Consider the following 21,364-nt stretch of genomic DNA (forward strand, 5'->3'; position numbering starts at 1 on the left):
AAACGGATCAATTAGACTCTCCTTCAAATACTTATTTAAAAACAAATCCTTAATTCAAAAATATTTAAATACTGATTCAGTAGAAAGATAAAATGTACACATTATCAAATCTCTGTATGTAAAAACTGTGTTACCAAATGTAAATCAAATAACGAAAATAAAGGTCTATCTATCTATCAATTAGACTCTTATTTTAGTTGATATTTTTCAAAACAACGCAGGACTAATTTCTGTAAATGCTTGACGTTCAATTCAAATTTTTTCGACTGCTAGCACATTCCAAATTTAACATTTAACTCGATTCGCACGAAGAGCCTCATGCTCTAAATCTACAGTGTTGGGCGCCATTTGAAATGAGTCTTACGATGATCAGCTTTAGTTCATATTTGTGTGAAATTTCTAGTGTGGGGGAATAAATCCAAAAGATTTTGAAAGATGGAACAATTTAAAGTTAAATGTTTATGATTAACTTCACTTGATAGGCAAATATTTATGGGCTTGTACACTGCGTCAGAATTTAATCCGCAGCTTGGTTTAGTTTCTATTGTTATCGGTAGCTGCGTGTTGTTTTTGTAATGCATGAACCTGACACGACGCGTCGTTATTTCGCTTTGACAAACTGCAATATGAACTGATATTAACTGTGTTTTTTTTGCCATTACTATCCACATCCGCAGTTGACGTTAACATGCATTACAAAAACACCACGCAGCTACCGATAAGAATAGAAACTAAACCAAACTGCGGATAGAATTCTGACGCTGTGTATAAGTTTACGTTTTCTTTTCTCTTGGTGCCTGCATATAAATTTTTTTTTTTCAGTGTTAATATTTGGGAAATCCTACTGCGGATAGCTTTGCCAAAAAAAACACGCCTATTATGTCAAAAAATAGAGCTTTTAGAAAGAAACTATTGTGTAGGCTTACCTACTGAGCTTAATAGACAAAAATCTAGTAAATATCCCTGTAAGTATTAATGTATATTCTTTATGACTTTTTAGTAAAGTTAGGTATATCATATATAGTCCAGTAATTTTAGGCATTTTTTACCCCAATCTGCGGAAAAATTCCTACTGGGCTCGATTTTGGTATAGACCTTCGTTACGGCGTTGTTATGAAGATGTGAAAAATCGACATTGATATCGCGTCCGCGTTAGAAGTTATAGAGGTCAAAAGGTCACGAAAATCAGTTTTTCGCATATATCTCGTGACCTGTTGCTCGGAGGTCAATAGGGGTCTATGGGAAATCTGTTTGTCTTATGCATTTTTCTCTAAATCCAACCGATTTCGGACTATATTAAAACGTAGTCATTCAAACTACAGAAATTTGTTCAAAGTTTCGACATGACTCTTAGAAGTAGTCTAAGATTGATTTGGGGTGTTTTGACCCTCAAATGTTTTTACCCTAAGACCAAAACGTCTCAGGGTAGTTAATTTTGACGTGAGGGTCAAAATTAATTGCTTAGATTTTATTAAGGGGGGAAATCCCTCTGGAATTTTTTATTTTTGCATTATTTTTTTTTTGCGTAATAAATTTATTTATCAACCGAAGAAACTATTTTCAGTGGTCTTAGCCTTAAATGAAGCCTCAAAAGTGCCCAGATAGTCCCGAAACCAATGTGCTCCGAACCTACCATAGTACGAAAACGAAAACTTTAAACGCATTTTTTTCGAAACTAGTTTTTTTCCGCGCCGTGCAATGTAACTCAAAAACTAATGAAGCTATCGACTTGAAATTTGAAGCAAATTACTCCTTAACTTATTGGCCACAACATGAACCTAAAAGTTGAATAAAATTTGTACAGTAAATATTTTTTTTAACTACTTCTTTGTAAAAAAAACATGGTTTTTTTCGTTTTTTTTATTTCTAATTTTTATTTTTCATTTAAAAAAAATAAATTTAGGTTCATGCAATGCGTACTAATATCATCTAACGGAAAAAAATTTCCTTTTTGATTTAAGATGATTTCCTGGACCTGTGCTTTGCACGGCGTAAACTAGAGGCGTCAACTTTGAAAGGCTCCAGAGCCGCCATTTTGTTATTTTTTCATTTCAAAAAAAATTTTTTCAATACTTAATAATGTCAATAATATCTTGTCTTTTTCCAAATTTCAATAAGTGCTTTCAGTTTTTCATAAAAAAATATTGAAAAAGGTGTCGTCCAGAGGGATTTCCCCCCTTAAATAGTTAGTTAGTAGCTAAGTAACTTAGTTAGTTAGTTAGTTAGTAAGTTAGTTAGTAAGTAAGTTAGTAAGTTAGTTTGAATATCGATTACAAGTGAAACTTATACAAACGTATTAATAAAAAGCAAAAGAGATTACACATGTATATACTGAATTATTCACTCTTAAATAAAACAAACCTATTATTACGTATCATGTATTATGCCTACGCTTGAAACAGCTCTATTCCGAAAACGGTTGGATTTACAGAAAAATGCATAAGGCAATATTTGTTTATAATTTTATGACGAACAGATTTTCCACAGAGCCTTATTGACCTCCGAGCAACAGGTCACGAGATAAATGCGAAAAACTGATTTTCGTGACCTTTTGACCTCTATAACTTCTAACGCGGACGCGATATCAATGTCGATTTTTCACATCTTCATAACGAAGGTCTATACCAAAATCGAGACCAGTAGGAATTTTTCCGCAGATAAAACCTAAAATTAATGGACTAATAGATATCATAAAATTAAACTATAATCCAAAACAAAAAAAGGATTTTTGTTTTAAACTGAAAGTGTATAAAACTGATCCACACAGGCCTATTCCTGACATTTATTTGAATGGTGTAGTGCTTCCTAAGTGTGAAAAGTTTAAATATCTGGGGTCTATGATAAATAACGAAGGTACTTGTGATGACGATATCAATCATCGCGTAAGCGTAGGGTGGATGAAGTGGCGGGAAAATTCTGCTATCTTCTGTGATCGAAAAATGCCCCCTAAGCTGAAAGGAAGGCTCTACACCGCAGTTGTGCATCCAGCACTCACATACGGTTCACAATGTTGGACAATGTACAAAAAGTATAAAAGGTAGGCCTAAAAACTCCTGGTACAAGCAAATGCAAAAACACCAGCATTCAGTTGGCCTTAGAAATGGAACAATACAAAACCGGGAGGCTTGCCGCCGATTTCTGAGGTCAACCCGGCGAACCCCACAAGCGGATCACTAGTGTGAAGCAGTAACGTGGGATATTTATGATCCCCTCGACATCGAGATCATAACAGCGCCGAGAAAAAGGAAGAAGAAGAAGAAAAAGTATAAAACTGCGGTAGCCCTGATAAAACTAAAACATAACGAAATAAAAAATCCTTTGTACCTAAGTAAAAATTATAATTTTTTTCCTTGCCATAAAGTGTATCAATTCTTTGTTTTAAATATAAATCTTAAATGTATTCAAACAAAACAAATCTTTGATTTATTTATTCTAATAAATAATTGATAGTTTGATTATCTTTAAGCAATAATTACACTTTTAATTGAATCTAATTCACCAACCCCATAATAATTATCAAATTAATGCTTAAAAATATACAATTCAATAGCAATATGGTAATGACGTTCATATCAGATTTAGATAAATCTAATTAAACATTCAAACTTATAATTATAAATGCAGAACATGTTGTTTGATCAATCAATTACTAATTATGTTAACACATCTAGATAGATACGTTAATTGAATAATAAATAGTAATAGTTGTTTTGTATTATAGAACAATTCGATGCACATTTATTATTATGCGATAACACACAAAGCGTAATAATATTGATCAATAGTCAGATTTATTTATTATTTGCACTAAAATTATAAATGCGAAATTTATTCGAATATTTTAACCGAAACTGAAAAGGCAGTCTTACATGATTATTATTTCCAACACCTATAGAAAATACTGTTTAATTAAAAATTCTTAAAAACAACGCCATTAATTTAATTAATTTATTAATTAAATTAATTAATTTAGAAATCAATATATGCAGGCCAAATTTGGACGAAATTAGAGTGGAAAATTAGCTAGGAAATGTCAAAACTTAATCAAGGAAATTCCATTAATTAAAATGTATTCCTCTAGAAGGCAACCACTTCTCAAAGTAGGCGTATTTGCTATTCAAAATAAATCAAGATTCAGAGAACCATAATAAAATAAGATCCTCACCTTTTTTTTAATTTTAAGATTTGTCATTCAATCTAGTACATTTAATCTAGTAGGTACAAAGCAATTAATTTTTAGATTTCTACAAAATTTTATCTCAGTGTAGTTAAATTTGTGAATTACAATCACAGTAATAAATAATAACAATGCGGTTTTGAAAAACTTAACTCATTTGTTTGATGCATCCGTCGATTATATTAGTTATTATATTGAATAGTTACAAAGAATTTTGATATGGCTTTATAATGGTGACCATAACGGATCTGTTATAACAAAATTCAATTACTTATTTAATAGATAGGTACTCATTCATGGAACATTCAATTTACATTCAATTAGATAAATAACTAAAAATAATAACCACATTTATCAGTCGTTTAACTTCATTTCATTATTTATTATTAAATTTGCAATTATATAGCCTTGAGATAATTTTAAACAACATGGCTAATATTTAAAATAAATAAATGTTGAATACTTCAGCAAACTTTTGTCAACACAATTAATTATAACCTTTTCATTACCAACTCTAGCGCCTACATAGTCTTTTATTGATTTAAGATATTTCACTTTGTCACAAATTGTATTTTTGCATTTTACTAAAATGTATTTGTTACAATTTTGTAGGAGTCTATTTTAGTCAGGCTTTTCGAAGCGTCGAGCAGAGACTTATCTTAAACAAAAATACTTCTATTCATTAAAATGGTTCAAGAAAATAGCGACAAAAAATGTGCAGTATAATTTTTTATCCCGCAAATTTCTTTGCAAACTTTAAATTCGGTAATTGATAATAATTTTTATACAAAGTTAAATCGAAAGAATACTTATAAAAAATGAACCCCTCAAATCCTATTGAAAATCAAACATCTGATCCAATTCAAAATGTAAAGCCAATTCAAAACGGTGGGCAACCAATACGGTACATGGAGCTTACTTGGAATGGATATAATCGGGTGGCAAAAGTGTAAGTGCTTGGTGCAAACATTTTTTACAACCTAAAAAATACTTCATAACTTATATACAAAATAATTTTGAATGTTTGTTGGGCGCCAGTTAAAATCTTTATGTATGTTACCCAAGAGAAAAATAGATTCTCAAGACCTTTGTAAATGGAACAAAATACAGCATTTTACAGTGAAATATCAAGAGTTTTTATGCATTCCTCAATAGTTAAAAAAACTGGATCAACGAACTGAGTTTCGAAGATGATACTAAAATTGCCGCAGTTTCAAAATACCTGAAAAGAATATAGTGACTCATACTCATACTCATCTCATACTTTTTAGGATTATGTTAAAGGCGTATACCTACATAACTACAAAATAGATACGTTTTAGGGTTTTGAATACGAAAATGACATTTTTTTCGAGATATAAATAAAAAGCCGACTTTTTGTTGTTTTTTCAAAAGGGGTTTTTTAATTTACTCCTTCTTTGAAAGAAATATCCTTTGACCTTAAATTATTTTAATACTTCCCTTTATTCTATATTGCTATCTAAAACGTAACATTATTACCAAATTTCATTAGGGTGGCCCATCAATTTCGTTTGTTTCAATGAAAAATGGACCCTTTTAACCATGCTTTTCTTAAAAGCACTTAAGATTCTGGTTTCCAATTTCAAATGTAACATAAGCTGTGTTTTTTGGCATTGATAACAACATGCAGCTGCCGATTAGAATAGAAGCTAAACCAAGATGCGGATAGAATTTTGACGAAGTGTATAAGTTTACGTTTTCCTTTCTCTTGGTGCCTGCATATAAATTTGTTTCAGTGTTGATATTTGGGAAATCCTGCTGCGGATAGCTTTGCCAAAAAAAACACACCTATAAATTGATGAATTTCAATATAACTTAGATTTCGCAATAAATCCGCATTTTGTCTACACCTTAAACACCCTTTCACATGAAAAAAAAATTTATAAAGGCTTATTTTTTTGTGATTTTCAGGCAAAAAAACATTTTTTTTAATAATTACATCGGACTTTTCGCGAATTTTCCTTGTTTTCCAAAAATTAAAACAACCCAAAATATTTGTATGAACTGCTTAGATTTTTTTCTTCTGTAAATGAAACACGCTTACCAATTTTCATTGGGTTATCATTTTTGTCACAGTTTTCTGAATTTGAATTTTATCTTTTCATTACAAAAATATACCCTTTCAGTCAGGATAATATTTTAGATTCTTGATATCATAATTCGAAGCTTTTTCACCAAGTTTAAAAAAATAAACAAAATTTATTTCAGCTGATATGAAACCCTTCTCAGACATAATTCAGCCTTTGAAAAAAAAAAAGAAAACATTCTTTCAACAAAAGTATTTAAGAAACTTATAGATCCCTTGCAACTGTTTTGCCAAGTTTCGTGAGGCTAATCATTTTTGTATTCATCAATTTTTTTTTATTTTACTAATTTGTTTATTCCTGAGTGTTTTCTAATAATCGAAAAGAAATTTCAAACACACAAATATAATCTTAACATGGCACTTCTTGTCATTTTGATTTTTATGTTTATCCGAGTAGCCAGATAGTCTATAATACTATAACTTCCAACTGCTCTTCCGAAACATTCTTACGTCAATCCGATCTACCCTGTATAATCATTTCATTTATTAATCATCGTTACAGGTAATTCATAATAATATTTTGACATTAATTAAATACTAACAATGACAAGTGACAACTGAGTATCTGTTTATCCATCAGAGTTTTAAATGTCACATGTAGGGAGAACTGATGCAAACAAGATAATTTAAACATTAATGGATATGTTTTTTCGTTATCTTGATGCAAAAGTTGTTATCATAATCGATTAAAATTTAATTTCTTGAAATAAATTCTCTTTCTCGATTCGAGACTACGAATGATAAAACTAGACACTAATTTTTTAACATGAGTTTTAATCTGCAATTAGACTTAACAAATGTCAATCCATCAATATTTTTTTTTTTTATTTGAAAAAAAAAAATCAATAATCCGAAAATTGTATCTACTCGTACTCAATAACATGTTTGTGGATCATATTAACATGGTAAAAGGTTGTTAAGTGAACAAGGTTAGACTTTTAAATGATCATTTTTTATTTTTTGTAAATAAGAAAAGTGTTTATTGAATTGTATGGTCTGTTTTCATGTGATTTTTAACAACATTTTTTCTCTTTTATTTACATGTTTGCTAAGTATTTAGCAAAAAGTTTAAATTTTTAAAAAGTGTTATTGACGCATGTTATATTGGTAATAAAAAATATAGCCAAATTTGCAACAAGGAGCATTATATAATGTAGACCAAACTTTTGGACAGTGGCCAACTTGTATAGATTTGGGAAGAATCCTCTCATTAATTTTTATTTTTGTTTAATATTAACAACTCTTTAGATATGTTTAAATTGAAACATTAATTATATAACTTTACATTTGCGAAAGGAATGTTTTTGCAGTTACAATAAAAATTCTCTCACTTTACTATTTTACCTACATATGTATTTTACAATTTTGAAAGTAAATAAAGTCAATCAATCTGTCAATATAAAATTACATAAGCAATTACGATTTGCATAAAACCATATTTTTGTCCAAGGTATATTTTTTTCTTTTTTACATTTCAAATTGTTAAACAACACATGAGAGCGGTAATTGAAAATAGTTTGACACTACATTGATTTTAGGAACCATTAAGTGGCGTATTGTTTCACAAAATTAAAAATTTTTTAATATAAATATTCGATGCCAATAATAATTATTCGTCAATAAAATATGTATGAATTTTGAAAAAAAGCATATCAGCCACAGAAAGGTCAAAATCTTTGAGTTGGGAAATTTCGAGAACCGAATTAAAAAAAAAATCAACTTTGTTTTATAATAAAAATTTCATGCTCAAATGTTCGCTGTAACTATTATTTGTCGGTTTATAAGGTAGTGATCGCTTTAAAAGGACTTTAGGGGTCTAGAAATAAGTAGTATCAATGTGAATGATGTATTGTTAGTATTAAGATAGTGTGTCTTAAATAAATCAAATACGACTTAATTTCTTTGTTCAGAGGCCAATTTCTACAAAAAATGCTTTTTATGCATTGCCGAAATACCAAGGCCATAAGTATTTTTTTTTTTTTTTTTTAATTTTTTTTATACAAGTTAACATATATTACAGACACAGGACAGGAAAGGATTCTAATTAAAAATACCCAAAACAAGTGGTGTTAAACGACATTATTTATTCAAACTTTTAAAGCGTCCCCGGAAATGACGTTTTAACCATAATTGATTTTAATTTTTACTGTCACAAAGTTAAACGAAATATTTTTGAGATTATATTGTAGTGGCAAGTGGCCTCGTGACCAAAAAAACAAAGTTTTAATCTTAATATATCCAAAAACAAGCTTTTTCGAAATGATGGTTAAATGATGTAGGCGACTAATAAATGAAAAATTTGCAAATTTTCTGTGAGACATGTCGCTCTCGAGATATTGAAACCTGTGCGTTTTTCAAAATGGCGAAAGCCCCAAAAGACCAATTTATACGCAAAGTGATATTTATACTCAGAGCAAACCTATTTTGTATTCTGCATCCAAACTTACCTCTTATCAAAACTATTTTCATATCCTCTGAAATTGACTCCTCATTAAATAAACTAACTGTGATATAATATACTTGATTTCAGTCGTTAGCAAAATTTTAAATTACAATAGAAATTCACAACACCAAAATTCATTTTCGATGATCGACAATTGACAAAAGTCGTCTATCGATAGACAAACGACAATCTCCACAAGGGCTCTGGTTTCAATTTAGTTTTAGCATTTTTATTTACGATTAATTTTTTTCGAGAGAAAAATATTACGAGAAAAATATTACACATACACCACAGTGACCATTTGGGTTTATTTATTAAATAAATATACACGAAACAAATACATTCCCTGAAAAAAAATATACTTCATCATAACTTTCTTTGAACAATAATCTGAAAAGTTTAAGTTAGTTAGAGATTTCTTCTGTGATTTTTGCCTCGTTTCTCAAATTCATGTTAGACTTGAACTATAACTTCGGATACGTTTTTCTTAAATGTGCTTCTATGGAAAAGATGTTTGGTCGGAACCAAATGTGCAAGTTTTGAATGGTTTGGTTCCAAAATTGTATATAGATAGTAAGATAAAAATTAATATATAATTGCTGGCATTGGAAAAATTGCATCAATTTTTTTAACCGCACACATCAATGGTCAATTTAAAAATTAAGTTCTAAAATTTAGATCAACTTGATTTTTCTTCAAAAAAGCTACATAATATATCATATTACCACTTTTTGCTTTATTTCGGCAATAAATTACTATTAATGAAATCCCCTCAATTTAAAAATAAAAATTTTATTGGATAATCAAAATCTCACTCTAGCCTCTTATTGCCACTTAAACTTTATCTACAATATTCAACCCATTTTGCAGCTTTTGCAGCTTAACCAAATGACACTCTCAAGTCAAGTATTTCAATTAAACAATATCATCGGCTTTAATTGTTATAGATTTTTTTTTTGCAACAAGTCAACGTGGATTTGTAATTAAATTGCATTTCCATCCTCTTGTCCCCTTAAATAAAAAAAAAAAAAAAAAAAACTTGGGGGCGATCACATACAAGTGTGTTGCTTACTTGTCCGTGTAAACTGGAACAAAAAAGCCTATAATCAGCTTAACCAAATGACTATACGATTGCATCTCATCTACTGAACAGGGCTGTCATTAATCACCATAAACGATACTTAAAATGTATAATTATATTTCCATGCGATTGTGATCGTTAAAAAATTGTGACTAATTGTTTTATTCACACCCTCTCCCATCATTTAAATAACTGTATAGAGCTCCTATAGCACTTTACAGAAGAAGATATGAAAATGTATGCTCTTTTTTTGACATTTTTCAGACCCCCAGCTGAAGATGATGACGATGACAGTTTTATGGACTTTTCGGATAATTCGGCATATCTGAAACCGAGACAGCAACATTGGGCGAATAAGATGCAGTTCGTTTTAGCCTGCATCGGTTACTCTGTTGGGCTGGGCAACGTCTGGAGATTCCCTTATATGTGCTATAAAAGTGGAGGAGGTAAGTTTTTGTTTAAGTTTTCATTACAGATCACCAACCAGCAGTTGGAAATTGGTCACTTATCTTTGAGAGAGATCAGCGCCAAGTGTCACAACAGATTTGTTGTTATAGCGCGTTTCCTTTTCGCATTTAGCACTTGTGCGGCAAAGGGTATCTCTATGTGTGCCTCCTCAACAGCGCCTAAGGGGTCGACATAGACACTTAGAGCTGTTGTGAGATTTTAACCTACACAACTTGTCCCGCTCTTTGTTGACAACTTTTTGAAAAAAAAAATAAATGTGTCAAATAGAAAAATGAGAGATGAAGATTAAAATCTTCAATTTCCTGGCGAACTTTTGTTCCAAATGAATGATGACAGATGCCAGTCAGTTGCCTTTGCCAGTGTTTCTTCTCACTTTGACTACAGCTCAGGGTGATGAAGCTGTTAAGAGATGACACTGACGTGCGATTTTTTGTTTACACCCGCCCGACTTGACAATGTGATGGTTGGTGTATTTTTTCATTGAGTGGGACGTTTCTTGTTCTATTGTCACTTCTCGTTGTTGTCACCCATTTTATTACTTTACATATTATGGTAATCAAGATGCTGATGATGTTTGTTTTTTTTTTTTCTTTCTTATTTTTTTATTGCAGGCGTTTTCTTAGTACCTTATTGCATTATATTAGTTGTATGTAGCGTACCGTTGCTGTTTATGGAATTGTCGGTGGGACAGTATACCGGACGGGGTCCAATTGGCGCACTGGGACAAGTTTGTCCGCTTTTTAAAGGTGAGTTGTTTAAGAAAAAAAAAAAATTGTTGGTTGGAAATGATAAGTGTGCATTTTATGTGTGTAATTGGGTGGTATGGTGTTAAGTGTGGATTTTTTTTTTATTAGAATGATTGTTAATAAATGGGATAAATTGTTTAAATTATGACGAGCATCAATGTAGTTTTCCAAATGATGTTGATTTAAAAGGTAATTGATGATAGCTTTAGTATTGGGGATTCTATAGTTTTTTTTTCGTCAAACCACAATTATATGTTCAGAAAAAATTGAACATTCCTAAAATATCCCTATTTTGAATGAAAACTACCGGGGAATCGCGTTCGGGATAAGGGCTCCCAAATTTTTTCATCATTATTTCAATTTTTTGATTTGGATACCTTTTCCCGAAAACAATTCCTCGGGAGTTTTCATTCAGAATATGACTGTTAAATAAAGTTCACAAAGTTCATAAAGTTCAGTCATATGCGAAAAACTTTTACCAAAGCAATATGGAGATAACGTAATTTTCTATTGAGAACTCTCGAAAAGATGTTTGTAAGATTAACTCCGGGTTAACTCTGAACAGGATCTGGGCTTACTACAAAACTAAGCTTTACCGAACTAAATTCCATCAATCAATAATTAATAAATACGACGAAGAAGTTTAAGTACCAAAATATAAGTAACTTTCGAGGATTGATTTTTGTCGTTTTTAAAGATGTCATGAAGAAACTTAACAAACAAATCGTCAAAAAAAAAAACTATTTGTGCAAATTTGTACTAAAAACATAATATCTAAACTCAATAAAAAAATAGGTACTTTTTCTTTTAAAAACGATAAAAAAAAAATTTTTTTTAATTTTAAAAATATTAATTTTTTATTTCTCTTAGTTTTAAAACTAAACTTTTTTCTACCAAAATTGTCTATGAAATCGCTCAAGTCTTTAACGAGAAAGTCAGACTTTAAGGAAGTCGTTCTTTGACTAATTTTAAAAATTCGACCTCTTGAAAATTACGATTTTTAGATATGTTTTTGTATTATTTTTTCGAATCATAAACTTGGTCTATATCGCAAGTAAAATAGTGATTGGGTACCAATGATATTTGGATATTGCCTTTTATGAAAACTTTATTTGACCTGGAGTGTAATTTACGATCAGCCATTTTGAATAAAGGATGCAAGAACCTGGAAATTAAAACTTTTTCCAAGCTGAAATTATATTTTTATAAATTTTTAACTGGACATTTTGTGGTGCATCATCATCATCATCAGTTTACCCTCGAGTCCAATTTCGGACGTACCGTCAAATACAGAGATTCTTTCTTCAGCCGCACTACGCGAATGTGGAACGCATTACCCGCCTCTGTTTTTCCATCCCATTTCAAGACTCATGACTTCAAAACTAATGTACATTGGTATCTACTTTCAAACCCCTCCTTCCTAATGCTCGTACTGTGTTCATCATATTAAGGGTAGATTAATCCCTTTAGTGCGCGCTCATTATAAAAAAAAAAAAAAAAAAAAAAAACAAAGTTCAAACTTCTTTTCACCAAGAATAGAACAATTTGCATTGAGAAATGTCAGTAAAAAAAAATCCACATACGCCACAGTGACCCAGAAGTTCCCATTAATTAAATCGCTCATTGTTCATAAAAAAACATATTGAAATAATAATCTTTTTTATCAAAAAAAAAAAAACCGAATTCTATGGATCAAAACTGGGTTTTATGGTTTTTCTAATAGTTCATATGGCTATAATTGAACGAAATTGAAATGGGACCACATTGCAGCCACCAGCTTTCCAATACAAAAAGAATTATCATAAACATAAACAAACAAAAAAATACAGGCGAATTGAATACCTCCTCCTTTTTGGAAGTCGGTAAAAATAAAAAGCACGACTGGGTCCCACGTACTTGATCTTGCAGCTCAAAACACTTTTATGTTAGATAACTGCTTCTATATAAATTTTAAAGAAATTTTGTTGATGTTGGGGAAGAGAGTTTTGAATATTACGTTTGTAAAGTTTAATCAAAATCGTTAGGGCCGTTTTTGAGTTATTTGTTATAAATTGAAAAATTTATATTGGAGGTACCTACACTTTCTAAGCGAGATATAAAAAAAAAACAACTTTCAGAATTCCATAAAAATTATCTGTACCAAATTTAAAGAGAAAATCCATCCACCCGTTTAGGCTGTGGAAATGTGTACAGATAGACGCATCACAGACGCACGGACGGAATTGCGAGACCCACTTTTTCGGACTTCTCCATCATCGTAATATTGGTTTTGATTTAAACCTCAGATTTTTTTTCGACACGAAACCAATATTTGTCCTATAGAAAAAGTAAAAAAAGGTAAAAATCAACTAAACACCGGAAACTATCATTTTCTAGCCAGAGTACGAAATTCGAAAGAAATGATAAAAAGTAAAAAAAATAACGACAAATGTATCTGTTATGAGATTTGATCGAAGCCATTTTCCAAATAACCTCTTTAATTGGGAATTGTGATTTGCGATCTGATAATGATTTAATAAATTGCTAATGGATTTAGTTCTAAACATCGTATACGGTTAGGTGTCCTTGCGGTCGATAGTTAAGTTAATGTTCTAAGATAACAATCTGTGACTACCGTAATAAGAATTAAATAAACAAAGTCTTTAATTATTGCACACAATTAAAGCTTTAACTAATTTCAATTAATAAAAAACCAGAAGCTTATACATACATATTTAACTGAACATTTCCCGAATAAATTCATTTAGATAATGATGTCAAATCCAATTGCACAATAATTTTCAATAATAACCAACGCATTTTTACGTCAAGATAAACAAATGTTTCTTTCCAAAACATGGACCATGATTAATCATTTGTTTAATCTTTAAGTTATATCAACATCATGATTTATTGATTTTTAAGAATGACAATTAAAACAGCAGGTACTCGTACATTTATAAATAAAATATACAAGCAACAAGTACTTAAATAGGAAATACAACTTAACATTCAAATTGTATAGCTATTTTTCCTCCCTTCGTGATTGTAAGTTAAAAATTATAAACAAAAAACAACTACACGTACCCCCTGACACTGGTTGTTGTAATGATCGAAATATATCATTTAAATTGATTTTAAGTATAGGGTTGGGTGTTAGTTATCGTGTTAGAAACTATCCACCTACAAACAATTTGCACTGATTTGTATAATTATTTAAGCTTTCTTGATATTTTAAATTCACATGGGAGAAATTTATTTTAACACAAAGTTCTGTAGGTAGGCAAATTAAAAAAAAAAATAATTCGACTTTAAACTTTAAAACCAAAACAAAAGCACAGTCATCGTAATAAATGTAGCAATCTCAGCTTTATATTTGAATTTGAACTTTGGTAGAATGTAGAAATCTTCAAAAGACAAAAGAATTGTCTTAGCTCAGAATCGAGAACTGTCCTAATTTAATGAAATATATAAGTCGATGTACATAATGTGTTACTTTTCCTTATTTTTAGTAAAAAATGACGGATTTGAATGTAAGCCGAAGACATTGAGAAAAAATAATTCTAAACCTTTCTTCATTGCTATGAGAGCAATAGTGGCGTAAGCTATAAAATTCAGTTTTGAGCTACGAGAGATTTACGAAACAGGGTGTTTAAAACAACACTTTTTGAGTGCCATCTAGTTTTGAGTGTAGCTAGCTGCATAAAATAGATATATTAAGAGACCCATTTTAATAAAAAAACTCATTTTTGAAAAAAAGTGCATTACGCCACTATTGTTTTCATAGCCTCAATTATAATGTCTACTCCATTTTTAAAGACAAAAAAACATTGCATTACAAAAAAATAAAACAAATGAAAATTTTCAATTTCACGTTCGAAACTCATGTCATGTTTACCATTATAATGTGAGTGCAAGAAGAAGGAAATATTGAAAAAATATTGATTCAAAACTACTAAAATCGTTTTAAATGGTTTTGATCTCTAATTTGATTTCTTGTATAAAATTGTAACGACCGATTTAAAAAAAAAAACTATGTCAATTTTTTAAACATTTAAAAAAAAATACAGTTCATTAAAACTTAACTGCAAGGAATATTCATTAACTCAGAAAATTGATTTTTGAAAAAAATATTTTTTTGTATATTTTTGAAAAATTAGAAATTGTCTTTTTGTTAAATTTTACTGTGGTTAATACGCGTTTAAATCGGCTTAGTCGTTGACGAGGAAGACCGAAATAATAAAAACTGCACAGAGAAAAATAGACCACATAAAATAGAACAAAAACAATAAGATTTCTCTATGGTTTTCATCCAAGAAGGAAACCTTATTAAAACAACCGGGTTTTACTTATTATTTTAAAATCTGCACTTTTAGGGTTTTGAAAAGAAAAAAAAAAAAAAACGACGACTAGACCGGAAATTGATTTGAAGACTTCAAATATTTAGTCGCACATCTCAAATTTTTTTTCAATTTTAAATTAATTTTTTTTTTTTCATCATCTTAAAACTATCTTAAAGCTAGACAAAAATTCATAAAAACTAGCCTACTTATCAATTACTTACAACTAACTTACTGGACCTATACAGGCACTCTAAGTTATACTTCATTTTTATTAATTCTAATGCGGTTCGGCCTTATAAGTATTTTAATACTAATATTTCAATGGTTGTTATTTTTCACCAAGAAATAATTTAAAAAAAAAAACTTGGAATCATATCAATTTTTTTTTTAAATTTTTTTTTGTATTTTTTTTTTTTTTTTTTTTTTGTTTTTTATTTTTTTTGTCACCACCTGAACCAACCTGCTATAAAAATATTGATCGCGATTTTTGTTCTATAGCCAAGTTGAAAAAAAAATGAACTTTTCACTCAAATTTTAATATGATTTTCTCTATAAAAATAATAAGTAATCCTTATAGAAAAACCTTATTAATCGTTGTTTTTAATAAGATTTCCTTATTAAACATAATGGGCATTAAAACAATAAGGCATAGTTTTTAATTGGTCATATTTTTCCCTGTGTCAAGGTATTAAAAATATATTTATCTGTATTTCTAACTGCCACTTATCCCTTACAAAAATCAAGCAAAAAAATATAAGATATAGAAACAGAGAAAAAGATAGAGCTAATCTTTTTGGTATACCAACCCAACATCTTGAATACCTGATGGCAAGAGTTTTTTTTACCACTAAACTTTTTTCAGAACAAATGACGAAATTGTTTAGCACCAAAAGAGACATAAAGTACTACTGTAACTTACTGTTTTCAAGAACACTTCGCTGCTTTTACTCTAATTCTAGCCAGAAACTTTTTGCCCTTCTTGAAGAGAGACATTTAACAACTTTAAATACAGAAAGCCAAAGTTTCGGATCATTACTACAAACTAATATCAGACCACTTGCGAAATTCGTGAACGTTTCCCTCGAAGGTCTTTAAAATTAAATTGCACGACTGGGGTCGCACGTACTTGCTCTTATGCTTAAAGTAACTATAATGTTAAAGCTTTTCATTCAAGAAATTTAAAATATGATATTTTGAAGAAATTTCATAAGTAGTATAAACAAATTAAATCTGTTTTTATAATTAATTAAACTCCGTTTTAAATTATCTTAAAAAAAATAAAAAATATGCCATTTTATTTCTTGTATAAAAAGGTATTTTTAGAAAAAAAATTTTCGAAAATTGTAGGAGCCGTTTTTTAAAAAAATAATTTTTTATATATAAAAATTTTTTAACATTTTTCAAAAAAAAAGTTGGTATGCCATTTTGAAGAAATAATTAATTTACACATAAAAACTTAATTTCAAAATTTTTCATTGATTCGTTTTCGAAAAATTGATTTTTCAAAAAAAAATTTTGAAATATTTTTAAAAAAACCAAAAATGCGTTTTTTGAAAATTTTCTAAAATTTTAATATTATCTTTACTTACACACTTTTGTATAAAAATTTTCATTTAAATCGGGTTAATGTTGTACGAGATATTCAGAAACGAAAAAAACCGTTCTATGACAGGTACCGTTAATAACGGCACAAAAAATATTTTTTTTATTTTAAAAGTTGGCTATTATGTGTAGTACTACACACAAAAATTTTAATCAAAATCGTTAGAGCCGTTTTTGAAAAAAATTAACTTTTCTATTTCCGTTATATGGCAGGTACCGTTAGTTTTGGTCATAAAAAAAAAATTTCAATTTCCCCTCTAGGGAATCACCAAAAACTGCTAACCACCAAGTTTGAAGAAAATCACTTCACTCGTTTAGGCTGCAGCTCCAGATAGAGACAGACAGACAGAATTGCCGGACCGACTTTTTTGGCATTCTCCATCATCGTAATGTCATGTAAAATTGTTATCTCGAGTTCGATTTTTTTTACGAATCCTAAACTTGCCCTATAGTACCTATATCGCAAGTAAAAATTCTAATGTATTCAAGCTAGAAAACTACTATTGCATGCTTGGCAATAAGTTACCCCTATTATGTAATATGTAAATATTGAAAAAAAAAAATGGTTTGGAAATGCACACATTTAAAAAAGAATTTAAAAACAAATATTTTTTATATTATATTATATTTTCAATTTCAGGAGCTGGCCTTGCAAGTGTGGTTGTATCATTTTTAATGTCAACATATTATAGCGTTGTAATAGCTTATTCCATTTACTACTTCTTCACATCATTTAAAGAACATAGCCCATGGACTGACTGCAATAATAGGTAACAACCTTTTTTATATATCTTTAAAGCTAATTAATTTATTTCCCAGATGGAACACACCCGATTGTTGGGTACCACGCCGAAGAGATTTAAATTTAACTGCCCCCGATATGTCCCGAACACCATCTGAAGAATTTTTTGAGTAAATTCTTTCATAATAATATCATCACATTCCTTTCTTACTTTCTTCCCTTTTGTTTATAGAAATAAAGTTCTCCAAATTAGTCCTGGAATTGAATTTCCCGGCATAATGAGATGGGAACTCTTTGCTTGTCTCATTTGTGCTTGGCTAATGGTGTACTTTGCAACATGGAAATCAATCAAATCATCAGGAAAGGTATGGTTTTTTTGAGATGCCAAGTTCGGTTCATTGATTTATTTTAAGAAATTCTCACAGGTCCGCTACTTCACAGCTACATTTCCATTCTTCTTGATTGTTGTTCTAATGATTCGAGCATTGTCTCTGGAAGGTGCTGATGCAGGTCTAAGATACTTCTTCCGACCAAATTGGTCAGAATTGAAGAATGCTAATGTTTGGATAAATGCTGCCTCACAGAATTTCAGTTCACTTGGAATTGCTTTTGGTTCTATGATATCGTTTGCCAGCTACAATAAATATAACAACAATATTTTAAGAGATACTATTGCTGTATCGTTGGTAAATGTCGTCACCAGTTTTTTGGTGGGAATATTTGCCTTTGCAACTCTTGGCAACTTGGCTCTGGAACAAAATACAAATGTACGAGATGTAATCGGCGATGGTCCTGGGTTGATATTTGTAGTTTATCCACAAGCTATGGCCAAGATGCCGTATTCCCAATTCTGGGGTATTATGTTCTTCTTTATGCTACTCTGCCTCGGATTGAATACTCAATTTGCGATTGTTGAAGTTGTCGTCACGTCCATTCAGGATGGTTTCCCCAATTGGATCAAACGTAATCTAGGGTACCATGAGGTCTTGGTGTTCTTCGTTTGTTTGATTTCATTTCTATTTGGACTGCCAAATTTAATACAAGTAAGGAAGTTCTTGCATTCGATGAGTTATTCATTTTTTTTTCTTTTTCTAAAAGGGAGGAATCTATTTCTTCCAATTAATGGATCATTATGCTGCCTCGATATCGATAACATTTTTAGCTTTTTGTCAAATGATTGCTCTTGCATGGTTCTATGGAACTGGAAGATTATCCAAGGATATCAAACAGATGACTGGAAAGGCTCCGTCATTTTATTTGAGGTCGTGTTGGTTCTTTTGTGGACCATTGTTGTTGTTTGTAAGATAAAAAAAATGTTATAAACAAGGAACCAAAATTGATACTTTCAATACTTGCAGTCCATTTGGATTCTTAGTTTGATAAACTACCATGAACCAACTTATCACAATGGAAGATACAAATACCCAGAGTGGGCATATGCTATGGGTTGGATATTTGCCTCGATGTCATTAATTTGCATTCCAGGATATGCATTATTGAACTTTTTACGAGCTCCAGGAAATGATATTTGGGAGGTAACCGTTCTACTTCAACTTTATATTCATTTCAATCTTAAATATTAATTGTTTTCTCCTAGAAATTTCTAAGTGCCATCAAGCCAAACATCTACGAATGCAAAATCTGTGGAGAACATCATTGTGAACATGATTATCCAGAGCAGGAACTATATATGCTGACACATGACCTTCCAGTTTATCCACAGGAAAAGGTCTATTTGAAGCAACCTCCAGAGAAGAAAATCCATTTACAAAATCCGCTGTTAAAATCAGATGATATAACATCGCAGATGGACGAAAAGAGATAAGAGATTTTCTTTTATGAGAAAAATTTAGTTCATGTATATTCTAGGACTTCTTTAGAAGATATTTAACATTCCATAATGATTTTTCTGACTATAAAGACATATTTATCTTAATTTGTTTATTAGCATAAAAACATGTTACATAGTATTATTTTATCATTTAAAAAAAAAAAACAAAGATGCTATATTCGAATCCGAGTTAAATCAGTTGCAGGCAACTTTCAAACACATTTTAATGAATAAGACCTCTGTTCAAGTATTAGCTTTTAATGTAGAAGCAGATTGTAAAATATTATAGAAAATGTTTCGTAATAAAATTCATTTAAAATAAAGTTTAATAATAATTAAAATAATACTAAACCGTGTTTTACTTTTATATGAAACTTATTAGTTTCGTATTGTGTAGTTATAACTTGATTCTGATCAAATCTAATCTTTAATAAAGAACTCCATTCATTCCGTTTTTCCACTAGGGAGTTGCTTTTGCCGCTACGCAATTGTTTTCCATCAGATACTGATACTGATGTCCTTGAAGTTCTTGGATGATAAACTGTAGTCAAATTGGCTTTGGGAGAACTCTAACTTTCGAAAGCAATCCTTTGTTTTGTTTCCGTCTGCTTTAGTAATTTTAAAGAAAAAAAAATTGCTTAACTTTAATTTTAACCGACATTTAAACGCTTCTTATTTTAACTTTGAAGTGAATCTTCGTTGACCGAAAGTTACAAATTCCGATATTTTTCGATATTTTGTCAAAATCAACCAATTTCTCGAAGAAATCTCGATATTCTTCAATAATGATACTGAATCCTGATACTTTGGATAACATTTGGGGTTGACTTAACTGCGACAAACCCGCACTGTTAACTATCCAAGACTCCTAAACGATCTTCATGGTGTTTGACATCAGCTTAATCGAACGGTTATTATCACAGCACAATACTCACGCTATTTGTGAAGAATTTCATTGACTTCCACAAGAAGTTGACCTTGAACACTCTTAATAAACTTCGCGAACAAATCATCTGAGCAGTTCTTCTTCTTCGAGCGGCTATTTTGAAAATCGTTGAGCTTTTATTCGTGTTTGCTTGCAGGTCTTGAATAGCACCAGCTGTCGTGGTTGAAATTTCCATATTATTTTCTTCAATTTGGCCGCATTGGTGGAACAAATTTTAAACTGAAAAAAGGGTAACACAAATGCGTCTCCTTGAATCTTAAACAATATCAATATACTACTGCACTGTATTTTATTTATGCTTCAGTCAAATTCCATGGACTTTTAAACATGCTAAGAACATTTTTATAAACTGCGGCAGTACTTTTAGGCAAACCTTTTTAAGGAATCTTTATTTAAAGCATTATACAACAACGCTATAGAATTGCTGTAAAAGATAAATTAGGCATGTGTCCGATCTGATGAGCTTACGTAGTCCCCGTTATGAGTCTAAAAAATCTCAATCTTCTTCTTCTTCTTCTTCTACCACGTAATCGATGTGACGTTATCTCGACGACTGTCTTGGCGAGTGTTTTGGACAGTATCAATATCTGAACAAAAACTTCAGATTTTTCTGCAATATTTCAAAGAATGTTGACTTTAATGATTACGAGAAACTTGAAGCAATTTTAACAGCAAGAATTGACGATGAAGTTTAAAAGGATGTAATAGCTAGGGATCTCTTTAGGGATCTCTTTTAATATATTCAATCAAACGCCAAATCATACTGATCTCAAACCGCTATCAGTTTTAAATTATTTAGCTTCAAACCATTTGCTTGAATTGTATCCAAATTTAACAACTGCGTTAAAAATTCTCTTAACGTTTCCTGTGTTGCTACAGGGAAAACTAGTTTTCGAAAA

General features: G+C 30.4%; 1 protein-coding gene across 2 annotated transcripts in view; it reads left to right on the top strand.

The window, feature by feature from the left end:
- LOC129921297 (sodium- and chloride-dependent GABA transporter ine) overlaps positions 1–19,808 on the top strand; it is a 28,524-nt gene extending 8,716 nt beyond the window's left edge. The window contains exons 3-11 of one of the 2 annotated variants that reach the window (XM_056003058.1): positions 10,073–10,254; positions 10,888–11,022; positions 17,587–17,716; positions 17,766–17,858; positions 17,921–18,053; positions 18,102–18,731; positions 18,787–18,987; positions 19,047–19,223; positions 19,286–19,808. In XM_056003058.1, the coding sequence (XP_055859033.1) occupies positions 10,073–10,254; positions 10,888–11,022; positions 17,587–17,716; positions 17,766–17,858; positions 17,921–18,053; positions 18,102–18,731; positions 18,787–18,987; positions 19,047–19,223; positions 19,286–19,513 (1,909 nt within the window). In that variant the 3' untranslated portion in view covers positions 19,514–19,808. The remainder of the gene's footprint in view (positions 1–10,072; positions 10,255–10,887; positions 11,023–17,586; positions 17,717–17,765; positions 17,859–17,920; positions 18,054–18,101; positions 18,732–18,786; positions 18,988–19,046; positions 19,224–19,285) is intronic. The other variant, XM_056003059.1, reaches the window with a different exon arrangement.
- Positions 19,809–21,364: the final 1,556 nt, after the last annotated feature.

Source organism: Episyrphus balteatus, chromosome 1 (assembly GCF_945859705.1).
Source record: "Episyrphus balteatus chromosome 1, idEpiBalt1.1, whole genome shotgun sequence".
Taxonomy (NCBI): Eukaryota; Metazoa; Arthropoda; class Insecta; order Diptera; family Syrphidae; genus Episyrphus; species Episyrphus balteatus.